This window comes from Salarias fasciatus, chromosome 20 (assembly GCF_902148845.1).
Source record: "Salarias fasciatus chromosome 20, fSalaFa1.1, whole genome shotgun sequence".
NCBI lineage: Eukaryota > Metazoa > Chordata > Actinopteri > Blenniiformes > Blenniidae > Salarias > Salarias fasciatus.
This window is the reverse complement of record NC_043764.1, coordinates 20,393,639-20,409,484: the sequence shown is the minus strand read 5'-3', so window position 1 is coordinate 20,409,484 and position 15,846 is coordinate 20,393,639. Positions and strand designations below refer to the sequence as shown.

Genomic DNA, 15,846 nt, shown 5'->3' with positions numbered 1-15,846 from the left:
CAAGAGCCCCGTGGAGAGGAAGGATCTCAGACAGACATGAGACTGTGAGGTGTCCTCAGCAGAACAAGGGAACAGAGAACAGAGGCTGACCTGAAGGGTGGAGGGTCCTGGAGTGAGAACGCCACCTAGAGTGCAAGGCAGCAACATGACAGTGTGAGAAACTGACCATTGGGTGTCACCATCCCACAGCTATAGAAACACTCTCTGCTGACAGCAGGCCTGGAATTACATTCAAATACACATTAAAAAGTGCATTTGACTGAAACATTTTAAAACTGTATTTAAAGATATGAGATTTAAAAAGAACTGGTGATTTTCTTTTTTGTATTCTTGTTACAATACAGACACCAGCTTAGATATTCAAGACACGAGTCATGAAATATTCATTATTTCACAAACAATCACAAAATGAAATAAAAACTGCCATTAGTGTATTGTTTCAGTTGGTTGTAGCTGTTACCAAAAGAAGCAGAATAAAGATGAAAAGGGATTTGTTTAATCAATTATTCAACAGTTTGGAATCCAGGATTCATTTTGAGAACTTTCAAGATTCTTGAATTATATTTTTGTGAAATCCGTCATGATGAAAAACTGAATATAATTTGTTGATGGACTGTTGGCCAAAACAGCAAATATGCTGTGCTATGTATGACTTTTTGGAAAAACCTTATATTTTAGCTGAAATAACACCATTACTAACAGTCACCACTTATAGTCTCACAACAGACTTACAAAAAAAAAAGTGTCGAGTTGCACCAACGGTAAACTGTAACCGTCTTTCCTTAAAGGCCTGAAAATCTTCATGTCTGCACCGACTCTTCCTCAGATGGAATACTTTGCTGACTTACAATATGTGGTCCGAGGGCGGTTTAGTCACATGATGCGAGGGATAAAAGATAAGGTTTGGCCTCGCCTGAACTTTTAAACTCACCTTTAAAGAGACACTCTTATGCATATTTTTGGCTTAGTAACTTTAGTAGCATCGTTTTTTTTTTTTTCGGCTGAAAGCTGGAATCTCCAGTTGCAATTTTGTTGTGTGCATGGAAACATATGCATCATGACAATAAAAGGATTGTGATTCTGATGTGTGTTTTGCCTTGTTTTCAGAATTTTGCCACTTGTTGCAGAGTTGCAAACTTGAGAAAAGATGTCCATACTTTTCACAATATCTGTGCTTGAACCCACATCTGCACATCAATGTTTTGACATTGCTTTTTTTCATCTGAACATGTGACCAACACCAAACTTGATGGCACTTGCAACCCTGCAGGGTCAATCAAACCAGCTGAACAATGTTTGTGGATTAAATGTTGTAAAAATTGCTCATCGAACACATTACAGCCAGGAACTCTGCCGATTGTGTTAGCTGTTAATCCAGCTGCTTGTTTGAAAGACTCAAACTTGCACTGCAAAAACAAACATGCAGGAAAAAGTTTGGAAACTTGGAGATTTCTGAGTGTACAAAAAAGACTTTTCTTAAATGAGGTGACGGTTGTTTTGTATCATTTGAGAATTTTTTTAGATTAGAAAAACAAAAATACAGAATTATATAACTTTAAATAGAATGTCCACCTATGGTCACTTGTCCGTGTTATGGGAGGCACAAATTTACAGATTGTACTGCTCAAATAATGAATCCTGAACCTCTAATTTCCAGTCGTTCTAATGTTTCAACATACCAACTTACATTACATTCAATCTCTGTGAAATTAACAAAATGATCAATAGATTGCGGCCACTGCATGCTGATTTGTATTGGCAGAATGCCCAACACGATTGATGGATCTCTGTGCAAATAACGGATCCTTTATCTGCACAGCCCAAAGCACTTGACCTCTTTACTTTCTTCTTTCAAACTGAAATGCAGGGAGTAACTACCGGTAGCTGAGAATCCCATAATAAATACATCAAACACAACAGCTAAAGTGTGAAACTGATTTGTTCCCCTTTTTCTTTTTAGCAACAGAAAGAGCAGAAAGCTCTCAGAGCAGGTACACCGATTCAAACAGGAGTTTCATTTCAGTAGCTGCAGGTCAGTGACCCCCACCACGCAGCAGCCGGTGTCACAGCTCCGCCCCCGAGCAACAGCCTGGAAGACAGCAGCTGCTATTAAAGGTCTGGCTCTGAGGACCCAGGGGCATTGGTCACAACTATCTCTCGAGATCAGCTGCCGGGGAGAGAGAAAATAAAGTCCTCTTGAATTATTGAGGCTTCGAGCCCTACTTATCACAATGCACTGCCTGAAAAGTCTACGGACGGCGAACCCGGGGATCTTGCAGCTATTTAAAAATGCAGGCATCTCTGCCAGAGCTGGAGCTGACAGCATTGTCTCGGCCAGGACTCAACAACCTGTTCCTCTCCCCTGCTGGGCCGCAGCATCAGCCCACACCCACAGAGCGCTTCATCACCAGCTCGGCCCCGAGGACGACCAAGGACACTCCACGTAGGTCACAGCGGGCTCCAGACCACGAATCAACCCAAGACGATTATCGTCCATGTTTTATTCACATCATTCAGCATGTTACCTGTGTGAACTAATTGATTTACAACTATTGGAACATGTCTGAAGTTGTCAAACCAAACCCGAGAAAAATTTTACGTTGAATTCAATTTTAAGATTGATATTTTGTGTCACAGCTTGATCATATCTTGATCATAATCTTGGGAATGTTAAAATTTTCTGGTAAAAATCATACTTGAGTCTCAAAATCAGAATGTTTAACTTGGCACAGCTGTCAACAGATGGAGGCTTCGAAGTGCTGTCTAATCCTGAAGAGCAGTTTCAATAAATATTACTTCAGAAAAATAACATTAATTGGATTAACTCTATGATTTCCGGTAGAAGTAACTGGTTTCCAGGCAAGATCAGATCAATAGAAGCTGACAATGTGCCTGAACAAGAAGCTTGATAAGAGTTATGCCTCAAAACTAACAATGCTTGTTTGCTTGCGAGTCCTAACATAGAAAAGTTACAATGTTCTGTTTGCTACTGCTTTCTAGCCTAATATACTTCTTGTTAGCTGAGAAGTTATTTGCAAAGAATAAAAACACAATTCGTGATTTTGTTGTTACAGTCCTAGAATTAGGGATTTCCTTTAAAAGCTGCAAACAGACTAACAAAAGAGATAATTATGCCATCATTTCTGAGACAAAATTAATCTTAATAAGCAACAACATGATTTAATTACTCTCCAAATGACTTGTCAGACTTGAAGCAGTGATTTTTCTTCTTATTCATGTTCATTTTGCATGCAAAATTAATTAGCTTGCAGTTTCCCATTACCAAGTATTCATTATGTGTATCTTCTAATCTGAAAAGATGGAAATCTTTTTGCAACAGCAGTAAAAAAAAAAAAAAATTGCTGCACTGAGAATCGCTTAAATCAGACCAGATTGTCCTGTGATTTCATGGCTCAGCTGGCTCAAGTGTTGATGCCAAAAACAAGACTCTGTGTTGGTTGTAACATTACATAATAGGCAGACTTTAATGCATTTGAGTGAAAGGCAATCAGTGTTCGGCAGTGATCAAGTCTACACCCACCAGCAGAAACCGCAAACAGAGCGATTCAATCAACACGTCCGTCTTTTCATAATGTTTTATCCAGAGAGCTGAAATCGTCCCATCACTCAAAATCAGTTTGATCAACTTCAAGTTATCATTGTATAATAATCAGGTCAAGGTTGGCGGTTCTCTCACAGATTAAACAAACGTCAGGATTTAGGTCAGTGGACACATTCTTTCACCATTGTTGTACCACTATCTGCTTTGATTACGTAAACCTTGACGCACGGTTCCCGGTTTGAACTTGACACATTGGAACCGGTCCAGTTTTAAAGATCACAACGTGCTGTTGGCTCTTTGTTTTGACAGAAGCCGGTTCATGTCCACATTGGAGGACCTACTTTTCTACACCATCACGGACGGCAAAGAGATGATTCCCTTCTCCGAGTTCATCTCTGTGAGTCAAGGGGAAAATGAGCGCTTTTTGTGGACGTGTCGACACCTCTGTCGACGTCTCGTGGCCAAACTCATGCGCCGCTATTATATTTCTCAAATGTGCCTTTGACTTTCCTTTAACGATCCTGGAGAAGAGACAAACAAGTCATATTTCACAAGTGGAATGCAGAGTATCTCCAGCTGGCCGTGTGGTGCTTTTTAAAAAAGTGTTTCTTATGTAATAGCTCTAAATTTAGAAGGCATGACACTGGGAACTAAGGTAATACCCATCAGGGAGCAACTTTTATTTTTACAGTGAAGTTAAGTCATGTTTCAGCTGAAATTTTCCATGCAGTTTTCACACTGTAATCACAAGAATAAAGACACTTACATAAGCTCTCCACGAAGGTAAAATGTGAGTCACTAACCTCCAAATATACCTGAGAGGTGTCGAACGTGCCTTTTTTGTTGGTACTTTAAAAAACTTGCGAGGGCTCGTTTTACTTCCAACACATTCATAACCGTGCTGGGTGATGTTTCTTGTCCATCTGTGATAACTGAGACTTTTTAGACAGCCACATAAAACGGCAGACATCTGGTAACCTTGGTGTCTATGGCAACTCCGTCATTTTGTGTTGAAGCGTTTAGAAGAAGAGTCATGTGTCAACACAGGTGGCTTCTTGCTACACCACAGATGAGTGGCTGTGTTTGCAGAGGTGACTCGGGCAGAAGACAGATGCTGGAAGTGGGAGCTTTTAAGCTTACTTGTAAACGATTCCATTTATCCTTACAGCCCGAAAAAATATTGAGTAGTGAAAATTTGCACCAGCTAATTTACGTCTCTGCAGTTTGCTCACCCAGCTTTCAATATTGTCTGATCTCTGCCTGTTTTGTGCCAAGCTCAGTTTGCAAAGATGAAGCTGCAACGAGCCCACAGATAGAAAACTTACTCACACTGAGAGTGGAAAGATAAAAGTCTAAATTGAGATTAAAAACAAAACAAAACAAAACACTGTGCTCAGAGCTCCACCTTTACCATGTTCTGCCCTGGAGCTAAAAAAGCCTCACAGACAATAAACAACAACAGACTTCTGGCCATATGCTTCATGTGTGTGTGTGCGTGTGTGTGCTTGCTGAATCACTTTTCAGATGAGATGTGTGAGAAAACATGGGGGGCCTCTCCAGTCATGTAGGTCGAGCGCGTGATGTCCCCAAAAATAGACACACATGGTACATACAGTGTGTGTCGGTGTGACTTACAGGAGGAGATCCGGTAATGTGTTGACGCGCATATGTCCTCCGTAGTCTCAAGCAATCACACCTGAGGCTGCAAAGTCATCTAAGGATGATTATATACAAAGTGAACAAGCTTGTGAACTCTCTCTGTAACCTCGGTTGTGTCTTGATTTGTACAAATCCATCTCACCTTGGCACCCTGCAGGCTCTGAGAAAAACGGGCTTGTTAACGTCTGACCCACGGCTGCGTGGAAGCATCCGTCAGATGCGGCAGTTGTCACGCGACTCTGTTGGGCCCGTCATGATGAACAAGACGCTCTTCAAGAGGTGAGAACAGTTTTATTTGTGGAGACGGCCAAGCACCCAGTAGACAAAGACAATCTCAGGGACTTGTTTCCATAAACACCAGACTTCACTCACTGCTGCATAACTCCTCTAATGTTTTGCTTAGAATGTTTCAAAAGCACAGAATCATCTCTTTGCATTTGCAGAGGAGCATGGAGAAGCTGTGAGGTTGGGTTTGGCTAAGGAGGGTGCTTTTTTTTTTTTTTTTTTTTTTTTGTATTTGTTATGCAAAGCGGGTGATTTGTAGTTAGTGCTATTTGAGGCCAAGAGACTGACAGAGGCATTTTATGGCTGGCAGCTGTTGCTTAACAAATTCAAATGCAAGCATGTCGGCCAAAACAGTTGAGTGTGCAGGAAGACCGAGGAGTCTCCTGGGCTGTTAATAAAAGGCCATCTTTCTGGTTGAGCTCCAGACTTCGGTGATTGCATTAGTAGGCTCAACAGATCTGCAAGCGCCATGCATGCTGCCGTCCTAATGGTATCATTTCCGAACTGACAAGTGTAATTCACTCAGTCAGAGCGGCCCGGAATAGCACAGGGTTCACAGAGTGTGGCCGTCTCTGTCAGACTTAATTGGCCGTATTCTGCCTTCTTTTCCTGTTTTCTTGAGTTTGCCAGGTCATCCATTCCTGAAGAACAACTACAGTTCGCCATATAAATATGCTACTAGAAATAGAGAGGGCTTTTTTTAGGAAGTGACCCATATGAATAATACAGACTCTCTCCACTCTCTTTTCCCGGTGTCCCGAAACCTCACGCTAGGTTAAGATGAGCGCAGACTCCAGGCCAGACCTGCAGAGAGAGAATATACTTATCTTTCCTTGAAAGCATATAGATCTGATGACTGATAAATTACAGAAATAACCACTTAGACATGCTGTTATAAATAGGATTATGTAACATTTGAGTTGGGAGTTCAATGGAAGCTAATTTAAATTAACTGCGGTGGGGGGAAAAAAAAAAAAAAAAAGATGATGCAAAGACCAGTAAATGAGTGTCATTGACAACTCCCATCAGTCACAGTTACTATGGTTCATCTGACACGAGTTGACTCAACTCCTGGAAAAAGAAAAAAAAAATGAAAGGGCTCGTATTGCAGAGTGTGAAGTCTTGCATTACAACCATAATTAGAACTCTTAAGTGCAATCAAGGTCAACATAACTGTGGGCTTAGCAACAGTCTGGTAATCTTGTGGGGAGAGGAAGGCCTTCTTCACCTCGCAGGTGTAAATCACGATAAACTCAATAGCTGCATTGCTGGCTTTGTGCATGCTGGGTTTCTGTCACACTGTGAAGACACGCAGACATTTTAACTGCAAATAAAACAGTAATGATGCTCCGAACTACCGTACTTTTTTCCAGAGTAAAAAAGGAAAGGAAAATGTTTGTCCTGAAAGCTCCTGTCATTACCAGATCGTCTTTCGGTTTCACTTCTTATCTCGATATTTGACAGCTATGTAAGAACTGGCTTTATTTCAAATCCAACACTTGAGAAAAGCAGGTTTCCACCAATCAGCCATAACATAATGACCACCTGCCTCATATTGCGAATGCCTCCCTGTTGCTGCCCAGACAGATCTGACCTGTCGCGGTCTGGACTCCACTCGATCTCTGAGGGATTCCTGTGGGATCTGGCACCGAGACGTTAGCAGCATCAATGAACATCAGTGACCTTTGGCCACCCCTTCCCTCGTAGTTCTCCCTTCCTGCACCACTTATCACATGCCGGATCACTGCAGACCAGGAACGCCTCACAGGAGCTGCGTTTCTGCTCTGATTTAGTTACCTTGTTATCTAATTTGACCCCTGTCAAAGTTGTCGAAAACCTTATGCTTGCCCATTTTCTGCTTGTGGCACATCAACTTTGAGGACAAACTGTTCACTTGCTGGCTAATAAACCCTCCCCGACTAAAAGGCCCCATAATAAACGAGATCATGTTATTCACCTCACCTTGAACAGATCATGTCGTTCCACAGAATAACAGCCGACGCCAAAAATGTGACTTAGGCTTATGAAGAAGTGCTCAACAATCTTGTCATAAGCACTGCTATTTAATGACAAATGTTTTCAGCTGAATGTATCCTAAATCACAAGGCAGTGTTGTTTTTAAATACTAATTATTACTAAATGGGCTCTATATTTGGTTATTCTATTCATCATTCTGTATTAGTTACCAACTTGGACAGGTTTCTGAAAACAAGAGAGATTCCATTTCATACGAAAATAAAAAAAATATTGATTTGCATTGCCTTTATAATGTAAAAATTCTTCACTCTGTCCCTCGAATATATTTGAAGTTTGATAATGTCATACAGACTGCAGCATAGTTTGTTTTTATTAAACATTTGTTGTTTTTATTCTCACAAGAGAACTCCTCTGATATCAGATCACTGCTGTGTCTCCCAGATGTGTAGGAAACAACATCATGCTGCTGTCCAAGGCTTTCAAAAAGAAATTCATCATCCCTGACTTCGAGAAGTTCACCCACCAGATCGACAACATGTACGACAGAGCGCTGAAGCACGAGACGGGACAAGTAATAAACACACACACACACTAACACACACACACACTGGTTCAGAGTCATTGCGGCAGGCTCATCTGTGTTTCATGACCCCATGCAGGTAGCCGATTACATTCCTCAGCTGGCCAAGTTCAGCCCTGATCTCTGGGGCGTTTCTCTGTGCACGATCGACGGCCAGAGGTGCGGTCGCAGCTACTTTCCTATTAACTTCTCGTTTCATGGCGAGAGCCGCCGCTGCGTGCAACAATCCTCGTTTTTTTTGCTTTGTCTCGGTGCCAACCGTGTTACATCCTCACATTCTGCAGACACTCGGTGGGCGACACCAAGATTCCCATCTGTCTGCAGTCGTGTGTGAAGCCTCTGGAGTACGCCATCGCCGTGCACGAACTCGGCAGTGAGCACGTCCACCGCTACGTGGGCAAAGAGCCCAGTGGATTAAAGTTTAACCAACTGTCACTGAACGATGAAGGCAAGTGGAATCAAGCCTAATTATCCTCCCTCTACAAGACCGAGAAGAAAGTAAAATACTAAGGGCATATATGATTAATTCAAGTTAACAAAAAAAATGTTTTACCCCCGTTAATCAAATGTCCCAACATTGTTCTTCTGTCTCACCAGCCTTGTTGTTTATCTCTGTGAGTTCACCTCATAGCAGGAAATGAGCATCGCACGCGTAATCAGAAAAAAAAAAGGAATCAATTGGGAGCATTTATTAAGGTTTTTTGAAAAACAGAGCTGAGGTGCGCGTCGTCTCCGTGAAACCGGGTGCTGACGTTATCTCCCCTCAGCTATTGAGAAATTTTTGGCAGCTCTGGTTCTTGATCAGGAATTTTACAGACTCTGGTTTTTTGGCAGGAGAGCAAATGATGAGTTGGAACAAGCTCGTATTTGACTAGAAACAAAAGTTGTTTTGATGGGTGCTCTGCCAAACCGTCTACCATTTGCTATCATATACCCGCCTCTGAAGGAAAACTGGATTGTGCCGCATGAATTCAGTTCATTAGCGGATGTTTCATCCAAGTCCCCTCGATCAGACGTACCCTGTAATCTCGGCTGTTTATTGCTCTTGTGGTTTGGGGCAAATCAGTGATAACATGCTCTAATTTCTTGTGCAGATAAACCACACAACCCCATGGTGAATGCGGGAGCCATCGTCATCAGTTCTTTAATCAAGGTAAAACCCAAAAGCCTCACTAAATACATTGGTATGATAATCGATGCCTGCTTAATGCAGATGTTTTCATCCGAGAACATATTCACAAAATACCATTAAATAGTTGACTGGTATTAATGAGAGTGTCGGGGCAAATCAAAGACTTGCATCTCAGAAAGTAGTTAGTCATGGCCAGAAATAGGCTGTTAGTGTTTAAACCCAGACCTTATTAAATTCTATTCCCCATCAGTTATTACAAAGCAGCGGACTGTCTCTCTCAGATTCAGATTCGAAGGCTCATCATTTCTTCTGAAGTCCTCAATGAAACAATACCAACAATCCTCACATTCAAAGTTTTTTTTTTTTTTTTTTCATCTTCAGCAGGTTGGGCATATTCCAGCCGACTTCAATAAAAGATTCTAGAGACGCCAGGTTTTTGTTTTTGTCACAAAGAGTGAAACACACTGAAGCCACCTCACACGCATGCTTCGTCTAAACGGCCGTTGGAATCCATCGGAAACAGAAAGTGCAACCCTTCTGGTGCTTTCCGTGTAAACCTAAATGTTGCAATAGGACACTTTTTTAGAGTTCAGGTCCAAAATCACAGAACAAACTCACATCTGAGGCCTGACGTCAGCAGAGGCAACTGTGTGTCGACGAAACCGAGCGTCTATTGGATGAACTCTGAAACTGGACTAGGGTCGCCATCGTCTGACTGACTTTCTGTGAGCTTTGTTTGATGTTTTCAGAGGATGCAGGGATCCGTTCAACCATATATGGTTATGTGTGTTTGTTTTTTTTTTTAGTTTTAAAAAGTGTCACTGAACAGATTTCTGGGGCCTCTTATCAAATATGGGTCAAGTTCAGCCGAGAGGGAAGGTCCCTTTTACACAACGGGGGCGTGTGTGTTTCTCTGGCCAATTGCAGATGCCACAGCAGAAGGTGGTTTAGCCGCCTTCACTGTAGCTTCATGCATGGAGGGAAAAACAGCCTCAAAAGGGGAGGAGGATATAAGCTGCACTGTCTGCTGGAGAAACATTGAAAATCATATTTGTGTCTGGTTCAAATTTGAGTCATTATATGATAAAGCACTTGATACAGACGTGTGAAGTTCAGTCTCTGGTAATCCCCTCAACTTATGCAAAATCAGATATCGTTGCCAGCCTCTTCGACGGAGCCTTAAAATGAACGCGACACTCCTTATGAGATCTTTACAACTCGGCAGTGAGCCTTCCCGGGAACATGAAATTCAAGCACGGTCATAAACACCTCTCTGGCTGCAGAAAGTACATTCGCACATGGCCCGACAGGCTCGGCGACGGCGTGTTCACGTCATACCTCCACGCTCACCCCAGATTTTTGATAGGAGGCCTCAGCGCACTCAAACACTGCCATCTGTAGGGAATTACAGAACATTTTCCCCCTTTCAAACACCAGAAAGTGATCTTTTATTCCCTCTTTTGACAGCCTGACTCAAATAAAGCTGAAAGGTTCGACTTTGTGAGTAAACACTTTCCATCTTCAGATTTTTAGAAATCATGTATTTGATCTGACTCCTGAAGTTGCTTTTGAATGTGATGTTACTGCAGGTGATGGACTTCTTGAAAAGCATGGCTGGAACAGAGTATGTGGGCTTCAGCAATGCGACGTGAGTGCTGTGATTTGAGAACAACAAAGTGTTTGTCTTCTGACTGATTGCTTGAAACGTTGCTTCTCACGTCTGCTGTGTTCCTCCAGTTTCCAGTCAGAGAGGGAGACGGGCGACAGGAACTATGCAATCGGTTATTACCTCAAAGAGAAAAAGGTGTGTGTCTGTGTGTTTATCACATCACTTTAATCAGGTCCTTAAATGATGACTTACTGCTTGAATCTTCATCAATAAATGGATATCTGACTCGGATCTTAATCTCTGCAGTGCTTCCCTGACAACGCCGATATGATCGCTGCTCTTGACTTCTACTTTCAGGTGAGACTCGTTTTAGAGTGACTCCAGTCAATAGTTTTATTAGATATGCTTCCAGCACGGATCAATGCTTGCCGGTTGTTTCACTTGTTTGATCAAGACTGAAATGTTCGAAATCTTTATCGCGATGAAATGTCTGTGTTGCGCAATCACATTTTAATCATCAAAGTTCAATGACAGACGCTCACTGAGAAAATGACGCAACTGACTTTTCGACTTGCTTCATGTTTCATTGGTCAAGTTTCATTTCGTTTATTCAACGCTTGCAAAGAGTTTTTCCTATTCTTGTCACATCAGCTTTAAAATGAATTTAGTGTTGATTGAGAAATGTTAAACAAGCTTTTTTTTTTTTTTTTGTAAATTCAATTAGCTGAACATCAGCATATCAGTGCTCTCATTGTGAGCATGTCAGCTGTGCAGACTCGGGTTAACAGGATATATAATAATGAGGTAGAGTATAGTGTAGTTACACTTCATAAATCATGCTAAGTAAAATGTTTAGTGGTGACATATTTCTGAGTTTCTAAGTCCTCATTTTGCAATGCAATTACTGAGGAGTCCTGTGAAATTTCACATATGTAAGAATCAGGAAACTTTCACTTTCAGGATCAGAAGGACTTCCCTTGTGCCCAAGTGACCTTATAAGACACACAATATAGAAATAAAATGAGAATTTTAGACTCAATACAGAAGTTTAAATACTAAATGACCATTAAAAATCTGTCCTAAGCAGTGCAAAACAGGTGACGTTACAGATCAGGTATGTTTCCCAGGAATCTGTGACAGAAAGGGGAGAAGGTCTCTCAGAAAATATTGGGACCAGCTCAGGAACAAAAGGGGGAAGCTGAGGATAATGACATTTTTTACTGGGAGTTATTGGAGTCTCGTGGTAAAGCGAGAGAGACGAGGGTGAGATGCCATGTATATAGGAGAGATGATCGCTGTGAGAGAACAGGATGCTGAGGATAGAACGTGCCAGACAGAAGGATGCATTCAGGTAAAATAAGGGCAAACAGAAGGAACATGACATTAAAGACAAGTAAAGGCAGTAATATTAAATAAGTTCTAATGTTGGCTTCTGGGAGCTTGCTGTCTCTCTCACTGGGCTTCATGGATCTTTATCAAATGATTCAACATATGTTGATATGGCCCGCACCATTCAGACACATTTTTCACTTTTACACAAATGATAAAAGTCAGACTATGAATCAAGCTTTGAAGCGGTCCCTGAAACTTTTCATCGTTCTGTTTCAGCTGTGCTCCATAGAGGTAACCTGCGAGTCAGGAAGTGTCATGGCTGCCACGCTCGCCAATGGTGGCATCTGTCCAATCACCGGCGACCGTGTGCTGAGTGCAGAATCCATCCGAAACACCCTGAGCCTGATGCATTCCTGTGGCATGTACGACCTTTCTGGACAGTTTGCCTTCCACGTGAGTCCTTTTTCTTTTTCTTCTATTTCCCTGTTCGCCGTATTGTTTCTCAATGCATCAATCGGCTGTCCAGGTGGGCCTGCCTGCTAAGTCTGGTGTGTCGGGCGCTGTGCTGCTGGTGGTCCCTAACGTCATGGGGGTGATGTGTTGGTCCCCACCTTTAGATCGGACAGGAAACAGCGTCCGTGGCATTCACTTCTGTCAGGTATTACTAACAGACACACACGATGTAGAAGCATCAAAATCCATGTAAAGGTAACATTATTGTTGAAAACTTAAAACATTGTAATGTGATGAGCAAAGACACACCGTGTGCATACTAGATGGGACGAGAATGAATATCTGCCATGTGCTTTGATTTGCAAGGAGCTCGTGTCTCACTTCAACTTCCACCATTATGACAATCTGAGGCACTTTGCCAAGAAATACGACCCAAGGAGACAATCAAATGACGATCCAGTGAGTAATTCACACACAGCTGCTCATCCCGGTGACTAAATGTATCAGAAATCGTTCAATCACTCAACATTTGCTGTCTGATCCATTAGAGCAAGTCGGTGCTCAACCTGATGTTTGCGGCGTACAGTGGCGACGTCTCTGCTCTGAGGAGGTGAGTGAAAACTCGCATTTCTTTTTCCTTGTCATGTTCCATCGCAGCGGCGGCCGTATGAGGCAATCCTAAGTGTCAGCTTGACATTTTGGTAAATATCACTCTCAGATCTGCAATATTCAGAGACTTGCCTGTAAGGACCGCAAACAAAGGCAGAGAGCAAGCCTCAGTTCAACTGAAGGTCAAAACCAACACTTTCAAGGTTCAGTAATTAATGCATTATCAGTCAGGCAGAGAAAGTCATTTCATGGGGCCAAAAAGTACTTTCGCTTGTAAATGTCTGCCCATTTCACAAATTGCTCATTTTAATGTGAAAAAATTAACAAAAAAAAAAAGAAAAGGAAAAAAACCCACAGGAGATTCCTCAAAGCTGCTGCACGTCAGGCAAAGTGAGTGATATCAGATCTGTCAAATATTTACAAAGCAACAAAAACAGACAAGCTAAAGCAAACAAACGAGGGGAAAAAGCGTGGATCATGTCACATAGAGCGCTGATGCAACGCCACGACTTCACTCCACCCTCCTGTCAGCCTATCAGTTCGAACCACTGAAGCATTTGAGCGAGAGACTTAACCACAGTCCAGATGTGCCGTTGCAGAGAGAGGTCAGCAGAGACTGTGCGGTTATAGGGACACTCTGTCGCCTGTAGCACAGTGTCAGGTCTTTATTTGTGTTTCCTCTACCCTTCAGGTTTGCGCTTTCCGCTGTGAACATGGAGGAGAGGGACTATGACTCCCGCACACCCCTCCACGTGGCAGCAGCAGAAGGTCACTTTTCATTAACGCTCATAATTATCTCACATAAAACATTTACAGATTTTTTTGGGAGACTTAATATTGGATCATTTGTATGTTTTTTGTTTTTTTTTTTCCCCCCCATCAGGTCACATGGACGCAGTGCTCTTTCTCACAGAAATATGCAAAGTGAATCCTCACATGAAAGACAGGTAGGGATCCAAACATCAACTCCTTCATCTGAATGACGCCATGAACCCATCTCCATGTTACTAACTGACACGCTCCCATCTCCACATCACCCTCTGTTACCTGTCAGATGGGGGAACACGCCCGTCGATGACGCCATGCAGTTTGGCCATGATGTTGTTGTTTCAGTCCTGCAAAAGTACGAGGAGAAGTACTGCGACAGTGAAGCGCAGAGCCACGCGGAGGAGCAGAAAGCCATGCTGGACACGCTGAAGAGCGCCGCTTGAAGCCGGGAGGATCATGAGCAGGGTGCGGTTCTGCTGTAGAAACACAAACAGTCCATTTAAACTAGAAGATCCTGATGATGGAGTAAAGACAGCATCAATACAGAATAGTATTGTAAAGAAGCATACAGCAGATCAGACCCTGAACAGGAAAGATAGTATCTCAAATGTATGATTTTTGTATGTGGGGCTTGGAGAAAAACCCACACACTCACTTGAAAAACATGAAAACTGAGGGGGGTTCTTCTTGAAGAGTGGATCTCATCAACAAATGGAGAACATGAGCAAATATTCAGAGCAAACATTCTCTATGCTTGTCTTCTTTCAGGTGAGAGACGACGGGAAGTCGAGGTTCTGAGAAAAGGGAACGACTCGAGATGCAGACTGAAAGTTGAATACTGTCACTGTTCAGCCTGTTGCTGTGATTAAAGTCCACATATTCCATATATAACAAAACAATGACACACTGAAAGAAGAATGTGATGTTGGCACAATTGGTGATTTCAAAATAACAGCGCGTTGTCAAAATATTTGTCCAAGTGCAGTGGTGTATTTCAAATTGTGAAATTGTTTTACTATTGTTCTTAATCATGAGGCAAATATCATTTTAAAAGATAAAGAAAAAAATGAAGCACAGACTGTGACCTGTGATGTGTGGAGCACAGAAGTGTTGAATGAATGAATGAATGAAAATTATTGTAAAATTTTAGAAGACTATGACGTCCAGTTGTTTTGCTTCTGTTGAAGTGAAATTATGTTAATTGTCACCGTGATTTAGCTTGTGTTTAAATCTTAAAGTGTTTTTGTGCCCAGCCTCTGGCAGCAGGCCACTGAGATGTAAATATCTAATATACTGTGCTTATTTATTTTCATCATGTTCAAATATTGTATCGATCAGTGACATCCTGGAATCAGAGATGAGGTTATGTTTCCATTGCATAAACCATCAATATTCCCAGAGCTGTTTTATTGATTAGTCCATCTTAACAAAAGTTCATTTAATTACATTTGTATCTCTGGCATTAGTAGGATTGTTTTATTATTCTGGTTGTGACCTTTTATGCTACATGTTTGCTGCAGTATTCAGGTTCCTGGTGGTTTTCACATTCTTTGCCTTGACTTCTCAACATTTTACGCTTAGAGATTTACAAAATATGGAAAAGGTTTCTCAGTATTTCCTTCCAGAATAAATCATGTTGATTAATCAGTTTGTGTAAAATTACAATAAGATTATGTATATGTGAAATGCTTTTCTGTGTAGAGAAAACTTTTGTTAGCCATTTGAAATTAAAATTGTTTCAAATTAAACATATTGTACTGTTTCATACGCTTACACACTGTCCAACAATAAAACCCTTTTTTTTTTTCGTAACTGTGGCGACTGTTGTCTTTTTTGGGTGCATTCTTGTCATGTGAGCACTGGAAGTTTCACAAGGTGAG

At 41.7% G+C, this 15,846-nt stretch overlaps 1 protein-coding gene across 1 annotated transcript; it reads left to right on the top strand.

Annotated features, from left to right (window-relative positions):
• The first annotated feature begins 2,138 nt into the window (after nucleotides 1–2,138).
• On the top strand, nucleotides 2,139–15,757 carry gls2a (glutaminase 2a (liver, mitochondrial)). The gene is made up of 19 exons (XM_030119634.1): nucleotides 2,139–2,443; nucleotides 3,872–3,959; nucleotides 5,379–5,500; nucleotides 7,925–8,054; nucleotides 8,143–8,222; nucleotides 8,348–8,511; nucleotides 9,158–9,216; nucleotides 10,663–10,695; nucleotides 10,785–10,843; nucleotides 10,933–10,999; nucleotides 11,111–11,161; nucleotides 12,413–12,589; nucleotides 12,663–12,794; nucleotides 12,956–13,048; nucleotides 13,138–13,199; nucleotides 13,890–13,966; nucleotides 14,082–14,145; nucleotides 14,253–14,431; nucleotides 14,735–15,757. The coding sequence occupies exons 1-18, from the start codon at nucleotides 2,232–2,234 to the stop codon at nucleotides 14,407–14,409; spliced, it is 1,827 nt and encodes a 608-aa protein (XP_029975494.1). The 5' UTR covers nucleotides 2,139–2,231; the 3' UTR covers nucleotides 14,410–14,431; nucleotides 14,735–15,757.
• The last annotated feature ends 89 nt before the right edge of the window (nucleotides 15,758–15,846 follow it).

What these genes read in the sequence shown, in the direction of transcription:
- gls2a (XM_030119634.1), top strand. Translation starts at nt 2,232, where the DNA reads ATGCACTGCCTGAAAAGTCTACGGACGGCGAACCCGGGGATCTTGCAG. An exon ending in GACGACCAAGGACACTCCAC is followed by an intron (nt 2,444 to 3,871) that starts GTAGGTCACAGC and finishes TTGTTTTGACAG; the next exon opens with AAGCCGGTTCATGTCCACAT. An exon ending in AATCCTCACATGAAAGACAG is followed by an intron (nt 14,146 to 14,252) that starts GTAGGGATCCAA and finishes GTTACCTGTCAG; the next exon opens with ATGGGGGAACACGCCCGTCG.